General features: G+C 36.7%; 1 protein-coding gene across 1 annotated transcript; it reads right to left on the bottom strand.

The window, feature by feature from the left end:
- Window positions 1-20,113: 20,113 nt before the first annotated feature.
- RANGAP1 (RAN GTPase activating protein 1) lies at window positions 20,114-24,554 on the bottom strand. Its single transcript, XM_039042766.2, has 2 exons — window positions 24,103-24,554; window positions 20,114-22,029 (listed from the first exon to the last, which is right to left on the bottom strand). Exon 2 carries the CDS (start codon window positions 22,016-22,018, stop codon window positions 20,399-20,401), a length of 1,620 nt encoding a protein of 539 aa, XP_038898694.1. The 5' UTR covers window positions 22,019-22,029; window positions 24,103-24,554; the 3' UTR covers window positions 20,114-20,398.
- Window positions 24,555-27,599: the final 3,045 nt, after the last annotated feature.

Genomic DNA, 27,599 nt, shown 5'->3' with positions numbered 1-27,599 from the left:
TTGCAACCAACATGGTACCTTTGTATTTTCCTTTCAAGTGCAACCTATCAACAATAATATAAGGCCGACAGCTTGAAAAACCTCTAATACAAGGCCTTAATGCCATAAACATATACTTGAAATGTACCTCATCTTTAAGTTCGATATCAAAGACTATACCTAGATTCTCTATTTTTAACGCTTTTCCATAAGCATGTAGTATGGAGTACGAGTATTCTGGAGTACCTCTAGTGAGATCATACGCGGCTTCCCTTGCACGCCATGCTTTATCATAACTTATGTTCACGCCATAATCTCCTCATATCCTCAACGATATGACAAGGTTTATAAATATGTCCTATGCCCATGAACTTATCTTTGATGAGTTGGCCAACAACCGTAGCAGTTGCTTATCTATGGTCGTGATTCAAAATTCCTATGAAACATGTGTGCGAACTGCAATACTTTGTGATCTTGAATATATTAGATCCTTCCATTTTAACTGCATGAAGGTTCCACTTACATGTCTCCCCAATGCATTTGACAGTGAATAGAGATTTGGTTGATTTCCTGACCTTAAATTCAAAATTTCTTTTGATGTACATAATAGATAATCTCATTTTCAAGTCCTTTTTGCTAAAAAATAGTTGACCAACTTCAACGTCCTCTGTCCCAGATGAAGAGGTGTCAAGCATAATCAACTCTATCCTATGACTTGAAGACACAGATGGTGAAACCACTGAAGCTGCTGTAGAACGACACACATCTTCATGATCACGATCCATTTCATTCAATCCTACTGGTTACTCATTCACATCCACATCCACTGAAGAACCACAATCCATATAATCGAATGTTGATGGTACAGTGTTGGTAGATAATGGAATATCAATGTTGGTAGACAATGGAATATCATCCTCTTCCCGATGAAACTGATATGATTCCTCGTATTGTCTATCCACAGCCGTATAATCATAACTCACATTTTCAAACCCCATTCCAACCCTTTCGTCTTATTTATACTTCAACGTTACAGCTATCTGAAGTCTACTAAGCTCTTCTCGCAAAAGAAGGAAGTGAACATCATCATCATCCATTATGCATTGTGGAAGGGCTTCAAATTCAATATTATATTTAACTTTCAAGATAAGATCAAACTCTGAAGAACTGACTTTTGTAGCCCTATAAATGCGAGATTTAAGTTCTTCATAATTCACTGTAGAGGGCATAACGATTCCTTTCAACTGTCCCCCAATATACGAACTTTCATTCTCATCCCAATCACCTCCAAATCGAATAAATAGACACTTTTCTGTCATCCTACAAAGCAAGAGAACATTTGTCATTAAGCTGTACAACAATTGAAGTGTACTCTCGCTCTCTCTCAAAATCTCGCTCTCGCTCTTTCAATCTCGCTCTCTCAAAATCTCGTTCTCTCTCGTAATCTCGCTCTCTCTCATAATCTCACTCTCTCTCATACTCTTCCTCTTTCTTACTCTCTCCAATACAAAATTTCGTAATGCTACCTTTCCAGAAATAACACATAAAAAATAATTAAACAGACTCAAAATAATTCACCTTTCTGAAAAAAGTTATTCCTTTCTAAGAAAGTCTCGTCTTGGAAATCCCCGTTCGAAAAATCTCCGTTCAACAAAACACCGTAGAAAACTAGAGAAGTAATCACTTTTGAAATGGAGTTTAGAGTTTAAAGAAATCACCATTGTATTGTGTTTAGGTATTATTGATTTGATTTGAGGCTTCCGTCGTTACATTTTGTCAAATCAACAGTACACTGACGAGCAATCACATCAAACCAGGAAATTTCAAGCGAGAGTGAGAGTGAGATTTACCTCGTGAGGCCAGTGTAAGGACAATTTACGTAATTTGGTATGGCGATGTGTCAACAGAGGGTCAATTGACATTATTTTTTAAAAATGGGTCATTTGACATTTTGGGTCCAATTTTTGGATCATCCGTTCAAATGTCCCACAAAGCAATGTTTTTGACCATTGAATTTATAAGAAAAAGACAAAGTTCATTTGTACTTTTTTAAATAAATGACTTTCTCTACTAGCTTAGTTACATACAACATACACAATACACATGTATGAAGCATATTCAATTGTTATTTAAAAATGGTCAATCAATTATTTGTCATATTTTCTTACTTATAAGATAACAAAGATTTTTTTCTTTCGTCTTTAATTTCCTTCCTTTCATGTCCTTCACATATCCTAAAAATATCTTTTCCGCACAATTTCACAAATATTTTTTTTTTAAAAAATCATCAATTAGTTATTAATATTTTCCCCATTTATTTTTATTATTTTGAGATCGACTTTTTTATCTCTACTTGACATGTAGAGTTAAAGAATAGAATCTCTAATCTCGAGATAGATTATAGAAACTTTAGGTAAGTTGAAGTTCATTTTTACCATTTATGAAAATTTTTCTTCTCACTAAAGTAAGTCGAGTTTATATTAATTTTATCAATATCTAAATTAATAAAGGATTTTTTAAACAAATTACGGTCATATGAAATAAAAATATATTGATTCGCTATTAAAGTTGAACTTTTTTTTTTTTATTATTATCTTCAAAACTAATCATTTAAAAAATCATATTTGTAATGATTTTTTAAAAACAACATCTCTAATTGTTCTATTAAAATAAATAAATGTTTTCAAATATGTTTATATATTTAAGAAAAGACAGATTATATCTATTTAAATGATCCCCTCCCCAATGAAAAGACCCAAATATTGATGGAATAAGACATGTTTTATTATTATGCTTCATGTATTAGTTGACATTTGACAAAGATTGAAGAGAGGATGAAATTGAATAAATCATATTTATCTCTTTTTTTTTTTTCATTTTTAGATTACATATATCATATTTATCTAGTTAGCCTTTTCCCTCAAATGATTTGCTAAGGTAAGATTTTTCTTTTAGCTTTATTTTTCAATTTTTCCAATATACATATTATATATTATTTTTATTTTCAATTTGTTATGAGATAGACTTAAACACATATTATTATTTTTATTATTTTAGAAAATGTGTATTTAAATGAATATTATATTATAAATTTTATCTACCAAATATGTACATATATTATTTTAATTTCCAGCTCAAAGTAAAAAAAAGAAAAGAAATGAAAAGAAAAACTTGCCACTGATTAATTTTTCTCAGCTATGTACGTGTGAATATTTCTAAAAATATTTACTGAAGTATTTTAGAAAAGATAATTGTATAGCAAAGAATTTGTCCTTAGATTTCGAGTCTAGTTTTTATTTAATCCATAAGTTTCAAAATGTTGTACTTATAGTCCTTACATTTGGATTTCATTTTGTCCCTATATACATTAATAGGTCTATTAGTGTCTATCAGCATCTATCATCGATAGTTCTAAAATTTTGCTATATTTTGTATATATTTTGGTTCAATTTTTTATATTTAAAAAGACCCTTTCAACATATTAGAATTTTACCCTTGAGATTTGGGTTTTGTTTCCATTTGGTTCTTATGTACAATATTTACACTTTTAAAATCGACTTTTCAGTAAATATCCACTTCATTGTTTGGTTGTTAATGTCTTTTAATCAATTTACAATAATTTTGAAGTAAAATTTGAAATTTAGTTTTAACAATAATGAAAAAAATAGTAAAACTTAGTTCATTATAAATCTTTCAATTTTCTTAATAAATATTAGACATTAGCATTAAAGATTGAAAATGACTGTTGAAATAAAAGGTGAATCACAATGATGTCACAAGCTTGTAAAGATGTCATAGACAAAACTAAAAACAATTGAAAGAGAGATGAGAGAGAAAGAATACAGAGAATTGTTAACTCAGTTCAGTGTAACTATACCTACGTCAGGGAAGCTATCTGCCTAAGTGAAAAGAAATCCACTAGTTTGTAATTTAGTTTTACAACATACACAACAACTAAAATTACATAAAATCACCTTACACATAACAGAATGACTAGTAAGCAAGTTAGCCTCCTCCTAACACGAGTACTGCTTTAAATGGATTCGTAGATTTAGGCTTCCCCTAAATTTGTTGTCATAGTGATGATCTCACCTTCTCTTCACCTGCCAGACGAATAACCACTTACTTGGTGTCTTGAACAACTCTACTAGCAAACTACTTAAACAGATCAAGCTTCACAGAGAACCACCGCTCTTTTTCTCGAAGATAGCCCACTATACAATATAAAATCTTCATACAAAACCTTTTTTCGAAAAAAAACTCTAATCAAGGCAAAAGATGACTTATCCTAAAAACACTAAAACCAACCAATAAATACAAACAATACAAGGAAAAGAGACCAACACCAGCGACAGGAATAAAAGGAAACGATCTCCCCAACAAATCTGTCATTGATAAGGAATGAATAACTCAGCCATGTTAGAGACAAGATATCTAACTAAAGAAAATATTATCTGCCAAGCTCAACAATAACAAACTCTATTTGACATAAGATATTCTTTTATGGAAAATAACCAAAGAACTTAACAAAAGCGAGGAGAAACCAAAATCTTCATTAAGAGGAAATGATAACATCGAAAATGTGTTATCTTCCTTTACTTAATTCGGGATTGTCCTACAAATTTTTTGTAGGACTCGAGTGTACAAGCAGTTGAATGAAGTGTTTGGGACAAAAAGGCATTAAGATGGCAAAGATAGGAGCCAAATTGAACAAATGAAGAAAGAAGGGCAAAAAAATGAAGTTCTCTGCTCAGCCGGAGCGTCGCAACGCTATAAGGCAGTAGCTACCCATTCCGTGAAAGAACAGGGCAGCGCTGCAAGCTACGACTTGGAACAGTGCGTGGAAGCAGAATAACGTTGCAACACTGTCCATAGCATTGCGACGCTGCGATAGATTTTATAAAATACCGATCAGTTCGAGCCTAGGTTACACATACTCGAATGCACGATCGCCACTTTGTTTCTACTCAGTTTTTACCTTTCTTTTGATCAGAATTCTGAATCTTCTTCCCCTTTGAGCATTGTATTGAATTAAAAGATGATTTATGGCTAAAGGGTAAGAACTTAGCTTGGGTTTCGTAGTTTACTTTCATTCCAATTCATTCTTGAGACTATGTTATGTAATTCTATGAGACTTTTCTGAATTTTATGAAAATTTATCTTGTGTTTATTATTCAATTGTCTTATATGGGATAATCTGACAAATTAGCTATGCATGTATAGGTGATTGCTTTGATTGACCCTAATTTGTAATCATTAGATAGTCATCACCTAGAAGCAAGAGTTAAGTAAGTTTTTGAAGTTAAATTGGGACTCCATTTAATAAGCATTACTTTATAACTTAGATAATTCTCGATCAAATAATTGGTTAGACGATGGAAATCAATTGTTTGGCTTAGCTTTGCCTTAGTTCTTAATGGTTGTTGATTGATTGATTAGTTGACGATTCTCCTTTTCCTTTAATTAACTTGCTTTTATGGACTACCGGTTAGGATTCTAAACCAATAGGCTAAGTTGTAATTTGAATTCTCACATATCTTTTGAATAGTCTATGATATAATTGAAAAGAAATGAGATAAACTAAAACTACCCAAGCTAAGTATTTTGTTCAATTGATATTTTTACACATTCTTTCACATTGTGCAATTTTAATTCGCAATTTTCACAAAACCTCCCTGGTTACTTCTACTAGTTTCAATTTTTGAGGAATCCAATTTGGCTCTATATGGTTCGATCCAGACTTATCATTTATACTACTAGTTAGTATAAGTTGTTTGTTTAATGCATATAAATATCATTTGTGTAGCACAGGTTTACAGGCAACGATGAATTCGACGACCTACAAAATTAGTGTTGTTGTTAGGGAGCCAACGAATTTCTTGATTTTTTAGGCTTGTAGTGCTTTCCTAGCTAATCGATTTTCTCTTTTGGTTCATGACCCACACTCCCAAAGATTCTAGGTAGTTGTATTTTGCAGAAATTTCTAAGGAGGAGAGGAGAATCAGGAGAGAGAAGAGAAAGCAAGTTGCGCTTTATATAGATATTCGTGTTGAAGACACATCTAGAGAAGAAAGTGTTCCTGAAAATTTACCAATAATAGCTGAATGTGAAAAAACTCTTAGGGAGCTTGCAACACCAAACTTCACTCAACAACCGCAATGCATTGCTTATCCTGAAACGATAGGTAACTTTAAGCTTAAATTTGCATTAATTCACTTACTTCCTGCATTTTCTAGTCTACAAGGTGAAGATTTGCACAAGCACTTGAAGGAATTCTATGTGGTGTGCGATGGGATGAGACCGAATGGGGTGATTCAAGAGCAAATCAATATGCGGGCATTCCCCTTTTCGTTAAAAGGAGATGTCAAGGAGTGGCTCTGATATCAATTGAAGGAAATCGATCACAAGGATTTCCATAAGCAGCGAAAAAGATCATTCCAAAATTACAATCTGTATGAACTTAACAAATTACAGTCGTAAAACGAAACAAACGGTTATGTATTCATTACAGAAATTACAACATGAAAATACAAATGAACAAGGAGAAATACTATGAACATTTGTAGACTCGTCTCCACGCTCCTTAATCATGAATGCTCGAATTCTGCAACCTCAAATGCTTGAACAATACAACCGCTATGCAGCACGAACACCGGACACTCAATCTCATCGATCGCCTCGGTCACGAACACCTCAACAGCACGAACGGCCTCCACAGAACCTCAGGGTGTCGAGTTGAGTATGACACCACCAAGAAGGCTACCTCGGTATTCTCGGTGTGAGAATCCAGGGGATGGGCTCTGTGTGAACTTGGTTTGAGGTAGAAGTCAGAGGAATCAATAATCGTGTAAAGGATTAAGCAAGTGGGAGATGGCTGAAACCTATCGTATAGGTCGATGCCCAATCGTTTAGCAAAATCTAAGCGATCGTCTAGGGAAAGCTAAGCGATCGTTTAGCTCATTGCTTACTTCCGTGTCTGTCTCTTACAAATACTACACGATCGTTTACCTTTTGTCAAGTTGTCGATTAGTAAATCCGTATTTACTTGACAACTTCCATGAGACTCTTTTTTCGAGAGAAAATCTCAAAATCAATTTTTTGACAAAAACTTACTAAAATTAGGAAAACAATTTTTCTTTTATCTCACGGTTACCATGAACCACCAATAACCTTCCACTCAATTGGTTATTAGAGAAAAAGATTTAATTATCCAATAATTAATATTATTATAAATATAATTGAGAACCAACTTATCATACTATATTTATAACCTATAGTTTTGATATTTCATCTCATGAGAAACATAAACCATAGCTCTTTTTCTATTCTATGGTATTTAATGTAAATCTCATTTACATCAATCTTCCAATAGATGTATCTCATACATCATATCGATCATATCATATATAATCGAATTACCTCTTGTCAATTTGAACATTTCAAATCAACACCAAGAACTGATTCTCAACTAAATTCATTGAGCTACCAAGGGGACCTTATGGACTTGTAGCTCAAAACTCCAATGGTACGTGAATAACTGACTAAACTCTTTAGTCACAGAATCCACCATCCGTTAACTGTCAGACACTCCACCAAAGACCAATAGCTAAACTCTCCTTACCATAAATATATTATGTGTCCATCTTAACCAATCAGTAGTGCGACAACCCTTCACAAATTGCTCGTAAGTACAGTTGGGCCAATAACCATTATGCCCCCGTAGTTACATCTAACTTCTTAAGTACCACTGGTCTTTCTAATGACATAAGTCATAATCCTACTATGACCGAGTTCTCTTTTCCAAAGAGAAGCTGTAGCCACTATGTTCAAGCCCTGGAATCAGCACTTAAGGGAGCAATCTCTCTACTTATCCCTGCTTTGGGAAAGGAGTGAATTTCATCTTATGGATTGAGTTCCTAGCTCCCAGATCAGACAAGTCCCCAAAAAGGTAGGCATGTTGAGTTGAGAATATAGCCACTCTCACCCATACTAATCAAAGGACCGCCCTCAAAGGCAGGAGTTCCCAAAACACTCAGGAATGAGGTCGTGTCACCTATGGTCATTTAGGTGAGATGTATGTCTCTAGTATCAACGACGTTATATACAGAGTCTAGTCATCTCATGGTCTTGGTCTTGGTCTTATACAAACTCTTTGTATAGGACACCCCTACTTGCACGTCTCCATATGAATGTCAGGATCTACCATCTATAGTAGTTTACAACACTTGCAAACCTCTACAAAGCGGGCCGTATCCGTAGTGTCACCAGGATCAGGCATCCAACCTTAATCCTTATACTACAAACCTATTTAGGTTATCACTTAAGTCATGATTCACTTGTATATCACATATACATGCTTAAGTTTACATAAAATAACCAAGGAGCTTTGTTTATTGGATATGAGTAAATGCCAAAATGAAATAACATTTATTTTATTCATCAAACAATGTGTACCATTACAAACAATGAGACTCCGGGAGAATTAAGACACCAATCCCAACACCTTCCACCTGAGAGCATCACATCTTGGGAAGTGTTGCAGAGGCAGTTCTTGGAAAAGTTCTTCTCTGCATCCCGAGCTGGCAGCATAAGAAATGAGATCTACAATATTATGTAGTTCGATGGGGAGACGCTTCACGAGTATTGGGAACGATTCAAAAAGACTTGTGCGAAGTTTCCCCACCATCATATCTCAGACTATCTGTTGATCTAGTATTTTTACGAGGGGTTGATGCAGACTGACAAGAGTAGCATAGATGCCGCCGCAAGAGGAACTTTAGTTAATAAAACCCCAACTGAGGAAATGAAACTGATAGCTACCATGGCAACAAATTCTCAACAATTTGGCACTAGAGCTACAGTCAGGGAACGAGGTTAGTGAACTTAGAAAAGAAATATTTGACCTAGTTTCTATTTTTAAACAGATGGCGAAGACAGAGAATAGACCGCCTACTATTGTTTGCCAAATGTGTCATAGAGCTGGATATACAGCTGACATTTGCCCAAATGCTCTACAAAGAGTAATGTTTGAGGTAAATGCTATTGGATGCTACAACTTCAATTGGCAAAAAAGAGGCAGGTCCCATTCAGTCCAACATACAATCCTGGGTGGAGGGATCATCCAAACTTCAAATGGGGTGGATAGAATGAGTAAGCTCAGCCTAATCGAGTTCTGTCTAGCTCAGGTATGTCCTTGGAAGATATTGTCAGGAGCCTTGCTGACCACTCTTTTAAATTTTGATAGGATACAAAGAATGTCATTGATGCTTTGGTGACCTAAGTCTCTCAGCTAGCCACTTCGATGAGTAAATTGGAGAGACAGTCTGAAAAACTCTCATCTCAGCCAGAATCGAAACCCAGGGGAAAAGTAAGTGCAATAACACTAAGGAGTGGCAAGGAATTGGAGCCACCTACTAAGTCAATAAAAGAGCTAGATTTGGAAGAACTAGGAACCACTTCCTCACATTCTACAACCACACCACCAGAAAAGAAAAAGGTATGATATCAATGGAGGGGGTTGTCTTCCAAAAACAACTTGGTAAGGAGTAGACTTGATCGAGGTGTGAAAAGTGGTGTTATATCATAACTCAGCCCATGGAATCCATTTACTTCACTTGGTTGATTGTTCATTACAAAAGCACCTTAAATATGTATCTAGGCAACGATTTTCCCATCTTCCTACAGATGAAATGATATACTTCGCTTCAACATAATTCCCATCATCGAAAAGAATTCTTTCCAAAAGTGGCTGAGAAAAATCTTGTCCCTGTCAGTGATAATGGATTTTGGTATTCCATGGTGTCGTATGACTTCCTGAATGAAGAGCTCTGCAACCTGCTTTGCTGAAAATGGATGGCGTAGCCTTATAAAGTGGGCACATTTACTCAACCTGTCTACAACCACCATGATGGTATTAAACCCTTATGAATACAATAGCCCCTCAACAAAGTCCATTGTCAAATCTTCCCATATTTGGTACAGTATTGGAAATGGTTGTAGTAGGCCTGGAGGTTTTAAGGCATCTATTTTGTTACGTTCACAGGCCTCACATTGCTCTACATACTTCTTTACATCAATTTTCATCCCATTCCAAAATATTTCACCTGACATTCTTTTATAAGTATGAAAAAATCCTAAATGGCTCCCCAATACCGAATTATGGAAAGTAGGTAAAAGTAAGGGAATGAGTGAAGAGGTTTTTGGTAAAACCAACCTGCCCTTATAAAACAACTTCCCAAATAATACTTGGGCTTCCCCTCTGGATTGTCCTTCAACATCGCAATGATCTTTTGAAGTTCTTCATCCTCGCTAACTTCTTTCCTTATCAATTCCACATCCAACAATGAAGGAATGGTTAATATAAGTAATTCAGCTGTAGGAGGCAACCTTGATAATGCATCAGTTGCTCGATTCTAAAGACCCAGTTAATATAGGATGTCAAAATCGTATCCCATCAACTTCGTTAACCATCTTTGAAATTATGGATGTACCTCTCTTTGTTCTATCAGGAACTTTAGTGCCTTTTGATCGAAAATCACAGTAAACTTTGCCCTTAGTAGATAATGACAACATTTTTGCACTGCTAAAACGATAGTCATCAACTCCCTTCGTATATTGACTTCTCTTAGGCTATGGTGGACAACTTTTAGCTAAAATAAGCAATTGGTTTCGAGTTCTATGTAAGGACTGCTCCTAACCTGAATTTGGATGCATCTGTCTCTATCATGAACGGTAAAGTGAAATCTAGTAAGGCTAATACAGGAACAGTTACCATAGCCCTCTTCAAATGCTTGTTGGGTTTGCTCATTCCAACAGAAAGCATTTTTTTGTAGCAGTTGGGTAAGTGGTGTTGTGATCTAACAATACCTCTGCACAAAACGCCTATAATACACGATTAATCCAAGAAAGCCCATGAGCTCTGTCACGTTTTGAGGCTGCAACCACTCGACCAATGCTTTGATCTTCTTTGTTTGCTTCAACTCCTTCTTGAGACACCCAATGACCCAGGTATTGAATCCTAGTCTGGTAGAATGCACACTTCTTTTTATTTGAAAATAGCTTGTGATCTCTTAAGACGTTGAATACCACTGCTAAGTGTGTTTCGTGAGTTGATATATCTGGACTGTAGATCAGAATGTTGTCAAAGAATACTAATATAAACCTTCATAAAAAAAGGTTTGAAGATTTGATTCGTTAGAGATTGGAAAGTCATTGGTGCGTTTGTTAGACCGAATGACATCACCATGAATTCATAATGCCCCTCATGTGTTCTAAAGGTCGTTTTCTCAATGTCCTCATCCCTCATCCCTCATCCGAATTTAATGATATCCCAGCGTAGGTCCAGTTTTGAATACACTGTAGATCGATGGAGTTCGTCAAGTAACTTTTCAATGACTGGAATTGGAAACTTATCACCACGGTATCGCCTATAATCCACACAAAATCTCCATCCACCATCCTTTTTTTTTTTAATAAGCAGAATATGACTGGAATAAGGACTACGACTTGGTCTGATTATCCCTACTTGTAGCATTTCTTACACCAGCTTTTCAATCTATTCCTTCTGATGATGCCTATATTTATATAGTCTCACATTAACTGGGGGTTGTCCTTCAAGAGTGATGATTTGATTATCAATTTCTCTTTTGGGGGGCAACGCAAACCATGAAAATATCCTCGTTCTCACTCAGCAGCGCTTAAATCACCACCGGTAGCGCTTCTTCTTCTTTAACTTCCTTATTTGGGATTGTATTTCGATTACCAGTGATTTCCAGAGTCTGAAACTTTATCAAAAACCCTAATCTTCTTCTTTACACACTTTGGCTAACGCTTTAATGAAATCTCTACTCTGGTCAATTATGGATCCCCTTCAGAAGGACTATATGAGTTCCCTCCATGAAGCATATTGTCAAAAAGGGTCAGTGAACCCCCATAAAACCTGTCATGACTAGCCATTGCATTCCCAATACCAGTCCATCTTTCCCAGGTTCATTGGAAGAAAATCGGCCACCATAACCAAGTCTGGTAACTTAACTGTCACTGCCTTGCATACTCTAATACCGGTTATGGCTTCTCCATTACTGATGATCACTTCATATTTTGTCGTGCTGGTGACTGATATTTTGGCCCTCTGGATTGAACTTTGGTGTATGAAATTGTGAGTTTCCCCACAATCTATTAGTACTAACACCATCTCCCCTTTGACTTCTCCTTTTAGCTTCATGGTGCCTTGTTTCGAGAACCCCATCATTGATCAAAGAGATATTTTCGCATCTTCAATGAGTTCCAGCATATTCACCTCAAGTTCTTCCTCCATACCAGTGCTTTCTGTTGTTTCCTTCTCATCTTCTTCTGTTGCTATGAACAGCATTGTTCACGATTTTCCTTTATTTTGCAACGATGGCCCTGCGAGTATTTATCATTACATCTGAAGCAAAGACCCTTATCCAACCTTTCCTTATACTCGCGATCAGATAATCGCCTCACCAGTGGATCCTTCTTCATCGGGTTCCCATTGATCGGGATCAAAACTTGTCTGGTGGCTCCTCTTTCTATTCCCTTGAGGCTTGTTTTCGTGGATACGTTGACCCCTTTTTCTTTGTTCTGGGCCTTCCCTTTTTCTGGGTCCAACACAACCTAATTCGTTTAAGGTCATTTTAAAAGCTAGGTTACAGTCATTTACGAGTTGGGCCTCCCTCATACATTCATCCAGGCACAAAGGTGATGGAACACGAGACATACGTAGCGGAATAAGGACCTAATTACACTCTAATTGATTTTAATTTAAAGGAAAAAGTTTGACAATTTGCCAATTTTTGTTTTCAAAATTGGGCTGGAAAAACAAACCCAAACTCTACCCAAATTCCATCTTCTTTTCAATCTCTTTCCCTCTCTCGGGTTCTTCATCCACCGGGTCCCACAACCCGGTTCTGAGTCCAGAGGATAGTAGGTCAACTCTAGTGGTGGTCCGTTCGTGTTTAGATCGAGATTCAGCGAGGAAAAGCGGGTTTCGGGAGCTTCAAAGGTAATTTTTTAATTACTGTTTTTCCTTCAATTGCATGCATTTTTTCCTTTAAATTAAAAGAAATTAGAGTATAATTAGGTCCTTATTCCGCTGCGTATGTCTCATGTTCCATCATGTGGTATCAGAACATGCTTTAATTACACTCAATTGTTTTTAGTGGGTGTTTTTTTTTCCTTTCTATTCAAGTGTTGAATGAAATATGGACTAAAGTGGATTTATTATGATTTTGGCATTGTTTTTCTTTAAATTTCTTCAAGTCATTTTCTCATTACTTTGGGTCTCTCATTTTCTCTTTTTATTGGTATTACTATAGTGGGATTTCAAAGAAATGGGCTTCATTTTTTAAGTTTCTCATTACCTGCAGGAGTCCCACTGCCATTAGCACCTTTTTTAGTACTCCTTGAGCTAATCCCTCATTGTTTTCGCGCATTAAGCTCAGGAATACGTTTATTTGCTAATATGATGGCCGGTCATAGTTCAGTAGTGGAAATTTGTAATTGCTCACATGTTTATGAGCATTAATGTGTGAAAAAGGGTCTATAAATTTGTTGGAGTCATTAGAGTTGAAATTAGGCTTAATTTCTTGATTCCGGGAGAGAGGACAACAGCCAAATTGGAGAAAAATTGCTCACAGACCCAGAATTAGCCTCCAAACCCGAGAGAAGCTCCCAGACCGATCCGCCAACCCGGATCTGGCCCGGTTCGGAGTAACCCCGTGTGCGCCAGCTGTCGATGGAGCGTCTGACCCATTTCGCGCTCCGACCCGGTATCTCCGCCCACTCCGGTCCGATCCGCCCGTAGCTGCCTCGCATGCGCTATTCGCCCGCGACCCGCAACCCGCGTGCCTCCTGCCTGCTCGCGACTCGCGCATTCCGTCGACTCGACCCGACCTGCGCCCGTTGACTGCGCCAGCCGGTCCAGACGGTCTAGACCAGTCTGTTTGACCTGTTGAGCCGGTTTGACTGGTTCAACTTGGTTTTTGGAGTTTTTGGGCCGGTTCAGGAGTTTTTTGGCCAGTTCGAGTGGTTTCTTGGCGGTTCCAAATGGTTCAAAGTGTTTGAAGTCGGTTCCGGGAAATTGGTTGTTGATTTTTGTAATAAATTAGTTATTTGTTTGTTTTTAATGCCAAAATCGGTCCACTTTAGTGTTGTTTACCTATTATGCATGTGATGTATAATGTTGTTTCATTATGTGTGCATATAGTATGTCATATAGTTTTAAAACCCTACCATAGGAAAAGCATGTGACATTCATTTGTTATATCTTATAAGTGTTATAAAATATAGACTATGCATGCTTAGTTTTAATATAAGTGTTATATTAAAGCATGTTTGATTGAAGGAAACATGTTATAGATGAATGCTCTAGGGTTATAATTGTTATAAAATAACCTAGACTTCTAAAATCTATAATACAGATAAGATGCATGCTCATTTAGGGTTAACCATCGAGCAATCCCAATTTTCATAAAAAATAGGTCGATATCTTGTAAAACTGAAGTTACAAGAAAACTCACCCGGAAAAAAGTCAGATAAGATGACTAAGTTTGAAGGTTTTTAAGTTGACGGTTCATGGAACACCTACTACCTGGAGATCGAGCCGCCGTCTGAGTTAGGTTAAACCGATTTTATGAGCATGCGTGAGCGGTGTGAGGTAATAAAATTTGTTTATCACCTAGACATCGTAGGTTAAAAATCTAGTATAAAAGTTATACTCAGATGAATCACCTAGACATCGTAGGTTAAAAATCCAGTATAAAAGTTATACTCGGATGAATCACCTAGACTTAGGATATATTTAGTTAGCTGAAATGTATCGCTAAGTGTTTTATACCGTAACCGTCTAGAACACTTCAGCTGGAGAGAAGTAATGTACTTTTAGCTCTAGTATCCCTAAGAGTTCACACCGTGAAATTCATGCTTGACTTTGGGCCACCCTGGGAGTGGACTCCATTCGGAGAGTGTTTGTATGAGTCAATACCAAGATGAATAGGGGAATTGTTCATAGTAAGTGGGAGAAGAAAATGTGTCAACACATCCTACGGTCTCTTTTATTAGGTCGCACCATAAGATTCCTATAATGCCCCTGCATGTCTGCCCTGGAGCGACCTTACCAATCGGAGGGCTGTATTATAGGATTCGAAACTTCGTGAACTCTAGAAATTGATAGGGTCTCTCAGGTCCGTTTTCATTCTTGTCTTTCCAACTTCGGGAGCATGATGATTCCGATCTTTGACGTTTGAAAATGGAGGGTCACACTTACGAGAATTACTAAGTGTTAGCAAATTCTTGACCAAAGTAGCGATAACTAAGTTACTATAGGGATAAGAGTTAATCTAGTGATAGTATCTAGTCAAGATAGTCTTGGTTCAATGGAAGAATAGTCGATCACCCCTCGGTGAAGGTTATTCTAAACCATTGAAATATCGTTGCAAAATATAATAATGAAGGGTATATTATTAGTTTTTTTTTTTTTTTTTTCTAAACTTGATTGGATTTAAAAGATTAATGTTTTATTAAAAATGATATGTTTTTCTTTTCAGCATGACTAGCTCTTTAGATCAACTCTTAGCTTCTGAGAAACTAAACGGCGATAATTACTCAACATGGAAAAAAAATTTGAATTCAACACTAGTAATAGATGACCTGAGATTTGTCTTAACTGAGGAATGTCCTCAGGCCCTTGCCTCGAAAGAAGCACAAGGTAAATATGATTTACTAGTTGCTGAGACATGTTTAGTGGAGGATGATACCTCAATATGGATATTGGATTCAGGAGCCACTAATCATATTTGCTTCTCTTTTCAGGAAACTAGTTCCTAGAAAAAGCTTAAAGAAGGCGAGATCACCCTCAAGGTTGGAACAGGAGAGGTTATCTCGACTAAAGCAGTGGGAGACTTGAGTTGTTTTTCAACGATAGATATATCATACTTAAAGATGTTTTGTATGCTCCTAAAATGAGACAGAATTTAATATCTATCACATATATATTGGAACAAATGTATAAAATATCTTTTGAAGTTAATGAAGCGTTCATTTTCAGAAAAGGTATTCAAATTTGTTCTGCTATACTTGAAAACAACTTATATAAATTAAGACTAACTAAAGCAAAATTTGTCTTAAATACTGAGATGTTTAGAACAGTCGAAACTCAGAATAAAGGAAAAAAAGTTTCTTCTAATGCCTATCTATGGCACCTAAGACTTGGCCACATAAATCTCACAAGGATTGAGAGATTGGTTAAGAATGGTCTCCTAAATCAGTTAGAAGACAATTCTTTACCTCCATGTGAGTCTTGTCTTGAGGGAAAAATGACTAAGAGATCTTTTACTGGAAAAGGTCTCAGAGCCACAATATCCTTAGAGCTCATACATTCGGACCTCTGTGGACCGACGAATGTCAAAGCTCGAGGTGGGTATGAATATTTCATCAGTTTTATTGATGATTATTCAAGGTATGGTCATATTTACCTAATGCATCATAATTCTGATTCTTTTGAAAAGTTCAAAGAATATAAGGCTGAGGTTGAGAACCAATTAGGTAAAACAATTAAGACACTACGATCAGATCGAGGTGGAGAGTACATGGACTTAAGATTCCAGGACTATATGATAGAACACGGAATCATGTCACAACTCTCTGCACCTAATATGCCTCAGCAGAACGGTGTATCTAAAAGAAGAAACAGAACCTTAGCAATGCAGTTTCAAATGAAAGATTTAGGAAATGCGCAGTATGTTCTCGGGATTCAAATTATTCGGAACCGCAAGAACAGAACAATAGCCATGTCTCAAGCAACTTATATAGACAAAATGTGTCTAGGTATAAGATGCAGAATTCCAAAAGATGTCTGTTACCTTACAAATATGGAATTCATTTTTCAAAGGATCAATGTCCTAAGATACCTCAAGAGGTTGAGAATATGAGACGCATTCCCTATGCTTCCGCAATAGGGAGCCTGATGTATGCAATGTTATGTACTAGACCTGACATATGCTACGCAGTAGGGATAGTCAGTAGGTATCAGTCCAATCCTGGATATGATCATTGGACTGCCGTTAAAAATATCCTCAAGTATCTTAGGAGAACGAAGAACTACATGCTCGTGTATGGTACTAAGGATTTGATCCTTACTGGATACACTGACTCTGATTTTCAAACCGATAAAGATGCAAGAAAATCTACATCGAGATGAATGGAGGAGTAGTAGTGTGGAGAAGTGTGAAGCAAAACTGTATTGCGGACTCCACAATGGAAGTTGAATACGTAGCTACATGTGAAGCAGCAAAGGAAGCAGTATGATTGAGGAAATTCTTGACAGATTTGGAAGTTGTTCCAAATATGCATCTGCCTATCACCCTATATTGTGATAATAGTGGTGCAGTTTCAAATTCAAGAGAACCAAAAAGCCACAAGCGCGACAAGCATATTGAGTGCAAATACCATCTGATCCGAGAGATTGTACATCATAGAGACGTTGTAGTAACTCAGATATCTTCTGAGCAAAACATTGTTGATCCTTTTACAAAGGCCCTCATGGCTAAAGTGTTTGAAAGTTACCTACAGAGTCTAGGTCTACGAAGTTTGTAAACTAGGACAAGTGGGAGAACTTTTGGGTATATGCCCTAGTTTATTGTATTCATATGTTTATTGTACTCATATGTTTCTCACTTAAATTCAACAAAAGGATGACGGTTGATTACTTCAACTTGTAACGCAGGTTCCAGACCATTAAGGAAAGCATCTGTGAGAACGTTTTCTACCAACTCCGGTAATGGGGTAGAGTAGGTCACGAACTTCTCACATACTCTTTGTAGCTCCCTTCTTGTTTGATATGCAGCAACCTTGCTATGAGGCTTCCCTCGTTCGTGGGTCGATAACGCTCGAATAACCTTCTTTTCAACTCTTCCCAGGACGTGATTGGTTTCCAATTGTGGCTCCACCTGAACCAGTCAACTTCATCTGGTACGAAACTCACCACAACTACCTTTACCTTTTCCGTGTCACTAAGCTCGTGAGTCTCAAAGTAATGTTCCGCCCGATAGACCCATGATTCTAGATTTTCTCCCAAAAATATTAGCATCTCTAACCTCTTATATTTACTTTTATCATATCCAACTGCTCATTGTCCTGTTGAAGAAGTTGTTTCTTCCATCTTACCCTTCAGCTTGAGATGGGATACTTCCACTATGCCCGAATCTTCATTCTTCTTCATCACACTATTTTCACGCACTTCTTCGATCAGTCGTTCCATATTCTTATAGAGTCCCACGATTAAGTTCTTCATCTTGAGCATTTCTTTCTCATTTGTTTCCATCCTCTCCTCGAGTTGTTTCTGTGCCATTTGCCTAGTCCTCCCCAAGTTGAACGACTCTGAACACCAATTTGTTAGGTATCCCTATCTACAAACACAAATTTACCCAACAAACAGAGTCCCCAAAAACAGAGCAATAGTCTGTGCAATATTATTTATATATTTCAAGGGGGAAAATACAAAGAAAGAACACAATACGCAAAAACAATATTATCAACTAAAACCAAGAAATGAAAAGATAATCAGCCTATTCGAGAGGGCTAGATTCTCTCTCATTTAGCAGTTGTCCTCAGCTTGTCCCAAAATGATTGTTGCCTCCTTCCCTTCCTTCCTTGTTGTTTTATGACTGAGTTGGTGGTCCAGAATAACCAACTAGTGGGACCACTAAATTATTCTCTTTTGATTATTCCCTCCTCCATTGCCAATTATTGAAATAATTCATTTTCTTCCCCTTCTCTTATAAGGTTGATACCCAATCGTTTAGCTAAAGCATTTTCTTCCCCTTCTCTTATAAGGTTGATACCCAATCGTTTAGCTAAAGCTAAGCTTGTACGAATGATAGGAGGTGTAACAGAATACACGTATTATCTCCTTAATATGAGTGAAAATAGATGCATCAAAACCGATGGAATCAAGGTTGTTCAATCGATTTGGTGTGACCTTTGATTGGTTCCGATTGTTTAAAAGAGAGGAAAAAAAAAAAAGGAACTCCTTTCGTAAAAAGATACGTTTTGGTTTGCTCTTGCTCCCCCTCAACCTCATAAATCCCTCATGGCCACAACTTTCTTTCACCCTCTCGCTCTCTCTCCATCTCCCTCTAACAACCTCATAAATCCCTCATGGCCATAACTTTCTTTCACCCTCTCGCTCTCTCTCCATCTCCCTCTAACAACTCGCCAGCAATCTCTTTGTTGTCTCTATCTCCCTTCACCAGTGTCGCCATTCACTCGCCTCAGATTACTATTTACACCACCTCGCCTCACCTCAGATCTCCACATTTGAAGAAAAAACATCTGAATACAAAATTAAGGAAAAAAATCTAACAAAACCAACTGCTGGTAGTCGATTATAGTTAGTTTTCATAAAATGAAAACCTACCGATCAATTTAGTGCCAATTTTTCCCAAAACTAATATCAATTGAGCGATGTACACCCCTACTCTTTACAACAATTTTAACTTAAGTTCAATGAGTAATTCTCTCCCATATAGATCAAAATTGTATCTTCTCGTGGACACACTATCTCGAATCACAAGATGCAATAAATGGAATTTCGTGGAGCTAATTGAACTCCATGAAGGAGAAAAGAAACCAAAACTTTAAAAACTAGAAATGTTGTGAAAATATCGTCCATCAACTTGGAAGGGAAAGTTACATATATAGAGACTAATTTAGGTTGTTTCTCTCTACAAATTAGATTGTCATTTTGATTTTTAAATTAAAGATTGGCTTGATCATCATGTAAAGAAGTATAACCCATAAATGTAAAACTATACCATTCAAAATGTCACATGCTTAATCATAAGTAAGCTGTTCTTTCTATCAAACTTGAACTCATTATATAATAAACATCAAATTGAATCCATGCCTAAACATCACAGTTGGTGAATATTAATATTATCTAATAAATAAACTCGCCCTATGTTATAATGTTTGGATACCTTTTTAACACAAAAGTTCATGGAGCAAACTTATAATTGAACATACATTTTTACCCCATTTTTACAAAATGGTTTCCAACAACTCCTAAACGACACCTTCAACTCCAAGATGTCCACTATAAAAGGATGAACATTAATTTCCAAAATAAAAAACACAATTCTATTGGCGGAAGGTCTCAATGAACTGTATCAATTTATATGCCAACAAAAAAAATAAAGCTGGCAAATTACAGAATAGCAAGCAGCTAATTTTGCTTAAAAAATCTCTAAACTAGGATTCTGATACCTAGCTAAAAACAGAGATTTGTTACAATTGGTTAAATATTGGTATGAAACTACCACATAAAGTAAAAAAAAAAAGAAACAAGAAACAAAAACACTGGTGAAGATCAAAGGATGATCGAATCAGACCTGTGAAATTTTTACTCCTCTCGTTTGATGTCGAGGCCCTTGAGCTTTGATTCGAGTTCGTCGTCGTGATCACCATTCTCTTCAGCATCTTCATCATAATCTTCTCCATCTGGATCATTCTCATCCAAAGGCCCAAGCATATTAGGAGAATTCTTAAATATCTCCTTCACTTCGTCGATCCCTTCTTCAGATATATAATTGGCATTGATGTTTAGCAACTTAAATCCTGGCTTCTGCACTAATATTTGTGCTATGAATCTCGCCCCAGCCCTTCGGACTGAATTTGTGCTAATGTCAACTTCGCTCAATTGACCATGTCCATCCTGGAGTGCCTTGCCAATCAAAATTACACCATCGTCCTTCAGTTCATTCTCAGCCAAATATAACTTACTGAGGAATTGTTTTGTTGCTACACATGCTGCTATTGAAGCAGCACCTTTTGCAGTTATATCGTTTCCAGCCATTTCCAGAACATCAAGCGAAGGGGCCGAATCTTTAAGAGCATTAGCCAATGCTTCGGCTCCTTCATCCTCCAAGTTCAGATAACTAAGATAAATTTCAGTTAGACCTGGAAAAGCAGATATAGATTTACTCAAAGCCATTCCAGCTTCCACCCCGAACATGTTGTCACGCAAATCAAGCTTCTTGAGACAGGTACAAGCACCAATAGCTTCAGCTAGAGCCACCCCTCCCTCGGAACCTACCCTTGTCGAAGAACAACGGAAATCCTCCAATGCTGGAGAACCCTTGACAATTTCAGAAATTGCAATTGCGCCTTCATCTCCTGTCATGTTATTATGGAACTGAAGAATACGAAGCTTGTCTGTAGATGGAATCAACTCACAAACTGCTCTTGCAGCTTCCTCTGAAATACCATCATTCATCAAATAAAGCTCCTCCAAATTTTTCTGTGATCTCAGAAGCGACCCAAATGCCCGGACACCCTTCTCACCCATGGCATTGTTTGAAAGGTCCAGATACCTTAAGTCACAACCTTCTAATGCTGCAGAGAAAATGTTCATGACTTGAAGAGCCTCCCCCTCTGATCTTCCAGCAATGAAATCTGATAGGTCAACTTCTGTCAACCGATCTTTGATGGACAACAAGATCGGTTCAGCAACACGAGCAGCATCTAAGCCAAAACTTCTATTACTAAAGCAGATCTTAGTAAACAGGTTTCCAGGATCTTTAAGGGGTTCTAAAAGCTCCTTAGCCTCCTCTGCATCAATAAATGCTCTTCGTCCTCCTGATATATCAAAAACCGTTCCTCGAGTAGTAGCCTTCTCGGATATTAGCACCTCTCCATCCTCTTTTACTCTAGGACCTCTTTTCAATATATCCAGCATAAGCCTACTAGATTCTTTGGCATAAATTTGAACTGCAGAGCTTCCATCACCATCTGGTTCCTTCTCAAAGTGTTGGTTTGCAGTTGCAAAAGCCATATCTTCTACTTGCTTGGCATCCTCCTCAGCATCTTCTTTACTTAATAAGCCATACTTTCGGGAAAAAATGGAGGGTGTTGTAAGATTCTTGATGATTCGTTCTATGAGCATAAACCTTGTGCTCTGGCTTGGAGGCCATAATTTAATTGACATTACACGAGGTTGGAATGTCTGGGTTGAAGAATCCATAGCAAAATAATCTGCAACAAAACTAACCAAGATAAGAAAAAAAAAAACTGCAAAATTCAAAGTTCAGACTTCAGAGGGAAAAAGGAAATTAGGCAAGGATTATTTCCCAGCTTAGCCTTACACCTAACAGATGCTTGACAAATTGTCAAGCAGATAGATATCCCCATCTCTAATAGTGTCCTTAAATTTAGAAGCAAAGCTATATAGCAATCATTTTAGAAACAAAACTAACTATGTAGCAAAACAAATCTCATACTGATACTACCATATTTCCCAGTCAGCCATTAGCCTCTCTTATACCATACACATACAGGCAATTATATTAGAATGGAAAAATATCACTCACGGTAAAGTATCAAGTGAATGAACACTAAGACAATTGATATTGGGAGCAATAGCAAATGAGAAATGAATAAAGCATAATGAAAAAATTATCACTTTACATTCAAATAATTAGAAAAATGACATGAAACTTAATCTGACCATAACCAAGGTAGATATACTAGATAGAAAATGTAGATAATGCAGAAATGGCATAAAAAGAACTGATGTTGGTAATAATTGTTAACAGCAGATGCCTAACAGTTATGTCAAATGTTATAGGTTTAAAATTACTATTACTTATAGAAGTTGGCAAAACGGCAAAACATCAGTAGCCTTCAACTTTCTATGCACATCTCAGAGTATATCTTAAATTGGATCAGATGTTTATAATGTTATCGTCTACTAGTTCAACGATCAAACTGTTAACCAAAACAATTCTGATAAGAAAAGTGCAGGGCATATCATTATCTCTATCAGAAATGGACACACTTGATCTGCACATTAGGCCTTCGCATTAAACCAAACAGATGAAACCAATGTTTTAAAAAGCCCTCTCGGGTGCGTGCCAAGACGCAGGTCTGGCAAATAAGGCACACCGTTTGTGAAGCCCCAAGGCTCAAAGCCTTGGGCCTTGAACTTTTTTATTATTTTTAAAAAATAGTAATATTTAAGGGTTTTCATTCTTTATTAACTAAAAGAATCAAGTTTACTAAGCCTAAAAGCAAAATTTTTTGTGTTTGGTGTCTTTTTTTTCATACTTCCACTTCAACTATGCTTTCTCTTTGTAATGTAATACTTTTATATATAGTACGCCTCACAAAAAAAAAAAAAAAAAACCGCCTAGGCTTCAGAGGGCCATTGTGCCTTAGAGCGCCTTGGGCATTTAAAAACACAAGATGAAACTAAACTTTGTCCTTTCCTGACCAAACTCAAAGTATTTCAAAGCAATTGGTCAAAATGGCACCAATAAAAGCAGCAAAACCCACCAACTCTAAAAGCAACCCTATTAAATCACTCCCAAAAATCAAATGCATTTACGGTCAATAAGAATACATAAGCTGTTCAACGTGGAAGTTAGAAGCCATCTACAAACTAGCACCAAGAATCTTAATAATGGTTATAAGTCAGATTCTCTCTAATGTGAGTATTTCCAACAAAGTTTTCTTGAAGCAATGAAACCATAAAAAATACATACATATACAAAATTGAAGCTCAAAAAAATATATGAAACAGGAAAAATGGTATATTTAACTAGTTTGCTCAAAGAAAACAACTAATAAGAGATTCTATGAAACAAATTATGCCTAGCCCATGGGCATCTATATTTTCTTCTATATGCAAGAGGACTCATCGTTAGTTTACTATTTTGTTTGCCCATTGTATTCCTGTCCCAATCTTTTCAGATAAAAATACAGCTTTTGATTCCAACAAGTTTATCATAGCCAACAAAACTATAGTCGAGTTTTTTTTTTTTTTTTTTGCGCTTTGTTCATCTGCATCTTCCAAAACAATTTTGTTTCCCTTTTTACTTATCGATTCGAATAAGAATGATGTGTTTGTTTTGTACCTTGTGCTTATTGAATCTGTTTGTTTTTTCTTTTTTCTAATTCGTGATGTATACATTCTTCGTTCTATGTTTTCTTTTAGACTAGTTGAACACTGATTGAAGAAGAAATTAACAAAACAAAAATGTTTTTGATTTTCTTCTCCGAGGAGAAGAGAATAAACCACCATAACCAACGAGAAAAAAAAAACGAAACCTTATGGATCCGACAGATGAGCGGCGGCAGCGAGATCCGCCAACGGCGCAGGCTAGGGGCTGAATCACTGTGTTTCTGAGAAAAAGAGAGAGGGAAAGAGAAAAGTAACTTTTTTTTTCTCGCAGAGGCGAGAGAGTGTGAGAGGGAGGGCGGCAACAGTTTCGTCGGAAGGGTGAGACTACGGCAGTTGAGAGTGCAGCGTGGGGCGGAATTCGAGGAGAAGGAACGGCGTACGGTGTGCGGCGAACGGCGGGACGGGGTGCAATCGCTGAACGTGAAATAGGGTTTAGAAAGAAAGGAAAGGTTGTGTGATGGTTACAAAAAAAAAAAATAAATTAATTAATTAATTAATTAATTAAAAGAAAGAAAAAGAAAATGAAATAGGGAAATAAAAAGTTAGCATCTAGCGATGGTGTGTTTGAATCTCACAGAAATATCCATAAAAATGTAATAAAATGTTGTTGTTCATTGATAGTTCTCACAAAAATTATGAAAAAAAAAAGCATTTAAATGAGTAAATATATATTGACTAAATTATATAAAATACTTCTCCAACATATCTTTAAAAGTTTAGAAGTATAAAAAATAATCTTAAACTTTTAAAATAAATTTAAAAATATTTTTTATTATTTATTTTAAATGGAAACTGTTCGTATTTTGTGCCAAAAATACACGAATTTTCAAAAATTAAAAAAAAAATAGAAGATGACCTAAATGATGTGTTAATACCTTTTTACTTCTCTATTTTTCATCTTTATCCCTCTTCCTTTTCTCAATATTCTCTTACTCCCTTTTTATTAATTGTTTGGCTATTTTAGAATTATGTGAGATTTCATATTTTAACTTATAATGTTAATTTTTATTTTGGTTGCTGAGAAAATGGTTGAGAATTGAAAAATTAAGAGAAAAATAAGAGTATCTGTAACGTCCGGATCCTTACACATTTTGATCCGACCGCTATGACATGCATACTTAGACTTTTCTATCATGAGATGAGTTTGGTAAAAATTTCAAAGAACATATCTAAATTTTATTAATTAGATAGAAAACTATATAAAAAAGTTTATTTATCAAAACACCAAGATCCATAAAACGCGTGGTGGTACAAAATGCATATGCCTATAATAGTGAGTTTGATGGTTGGCCATTTGAGCGACGTTCAATTCTGCTATCTACGTTGTGTTCTTACCTACAAAGTCTGTAAAAATATAGGATGAGTATATAATATACCCAGTAAGTAGTTCTCACGTAGGGTAGTGACCAAATGCACAATCACAAGCAACATGTCATGAAAACATATGGTTGGGACCGAAAACGTATAATAACATGTGGTGATCGGTTATGCTTCCAACATAAATCTCTCCCCCCTGATAGGAAGATGAGGACCTAAGCGAAAACTAACTCATCTGATGATTAGCGGGTCATGCAGCCAGTAGGGCCAGAGTCGCATCCAACATCAACCTTTAGCATAAACATAATATTGGACTAGAGGGGTGCAACCATACATACCCTGCTAGTCCCTAGCATAAATATAACGTAAGATTAGGCCTGGAGGGATGCAACCATACATGCCCTGCCAGCCCTGGAAACATAAATTTCTCCGCCCTGATAGGAAGATGAGGACTTAAGCGGAAATTAACCCATCTAATGATTAGCGGGTCATGCAGTCAGTAGGGTTAGAGTCGCATCCAACATCAACCATTAACATAAACGTAAGATTAGACTGGAAGCATAACTTACACCCAATTAAAACTTGATTTTAACATAATCTTAACAAACATAATGCATGGGGTCCTTTGTAGAGAAACGTGTTTTAAACATGTAATGCAATATAACAATTAGCATAATCATGCAACATAATAAAGGTACACTACCATAGAACATTTAAAGAGAGGGTGAGATAAACTACTTACCTTGATTGTGATCTAATTATTCTTTATGATTTGATCAGTAGAGCTTTCCCTTTTTAAACTAGAAGGAAATTTGGGCAGCACCTTACCCGAGCTTTTCTCTTTTAGCCTCACAGAACTTCCTCACTCACACTTACTCTTTCACACGATTCTTTGTTACTGAGATTTGTTTGAGAATGGGTTAAATCTTCGGCAAAGGGTCCTATTTATAGTAGTTTTCAGCTCTTCTCAGTGTGACAAATCATCCTACAGGTGGCTTCTTTAAAATTACTTAGGGTTTAAGGATTCCTCTCAATAAGACACCTAATCGTGGCTAACGTTTGCCCTTACGTCATCATTCTTTGTTTGTATTCAATTTTAGGGTTTTTTCTATGGATAATCTATAAGATCGTGACCAAATTCAACGCATAATCCACACTTCTGTCCAAATCTCGCTCTCTTTGTTCTCAGAATCTCGTTCTCTCCAGTTTTCTCACTGGTTTGGCTCTCGCGGCTATCGCTGTCGCTGGTCACACTCTCGCTCTCGCTGGTCCCGCTTCTGCTCTCGCTCTCGCTCTCCCTCCCGTTCTCGCTCTCGCTCTTGCTCTCGCTCCCGCTCCCGCTCTCGCTCTCGCTTCCGCGCTCGCTCTTTTCAATTTTCTCTCCAATCTCGCTAGTTTTCACGCGTGGTTGCCTTCACTGCTTGTGGATTCCACTTCCTCTTTTTAACTCTTTCGAATTTTAAGAGTATATGGGCAATTAATTCACCTCCAATTCTTCCAATGAGTAGTGCCCAAACAAAAAGTTATCTACTGCCCGTTGTCTCCTGAATTAGCTAGCGTCCAACTTCTAATTAATCCTCCATGATTCTGCTCCCTCATTCATTATTTTTGGATAATGAATAAGTTTCCAATTAATCCAATAAATTTCCAATTTCCAATTATTCTTTTTTTTTCCTTCTAAATTTCCACCCCTTTAAATAAAATTTCGTCCTGCTTAATATTTGATATTTAATTTCCTGTATGCGTACAAATCTGGGTCGTTACATTCTTCCCCCCTTAAGAACTTTCGTCCTCGAAAGTTTCTTGGTTCTTAAAAAGATTAGGGTATTTGTCTTTCATCTCTTCTTCTCGTTCCCATGTAGCTTCTTCCACTTGCTGATTTCTCTAGAGAACCTTCACTAAACTTATTTCTCGATTACGAAGCGACTTCTTCTCTCTTGCTAGGATGCAAACCGGAGTCTCCTCCTATTCCAAGTTTTCACTTATTTGTAGAGGTTCATAATTTACTACGTGTGATGAGTCAAACACGTATTTTCGAAGCATCGATACATGAAAGGCATCATGTATTGTAGAAAGTGTGGGTGGTAATGCCAATCAGTAAGCTACTTGGCCAACACGTTCTAATATTTCAAAGGGTCCAATGAAGCGAGGGCTAAGCTTGCCTTTTCGTCCGAAACGCATAATGCCCTTCATTGGTGCTACCTTTAGAAATACGTGATCTCCTACTTTGAATTCCAGCTCTTTTCAACGGTTATCAGCATAATTTTTCTGTCTGCTTTAAGCTGTTCGCATTCTTTCCCAAATTAGCTTAATTGAATCTGATGTT

Source organism: Benincasa hispida, chromosome 9 (assembly GCF_027475165.1).
Source record: "Benincasa hispida cultivar pf3 chromosome 9, pf3_genome.v1.1, whole genome shotgun sequence".
Lineage (NCBI taxonomy): Eukaryota > Viridiplantae > Streptophyta > Magnoliopsida > Cucurbitales > Cucurbitaceae > Benincasa > Benincasa hispida.
The sequence above is the reverse complement of the archived record's forward strand: the minus strand, read 5'-3'. Positions and strand labels throughout refer to the sequence as shown.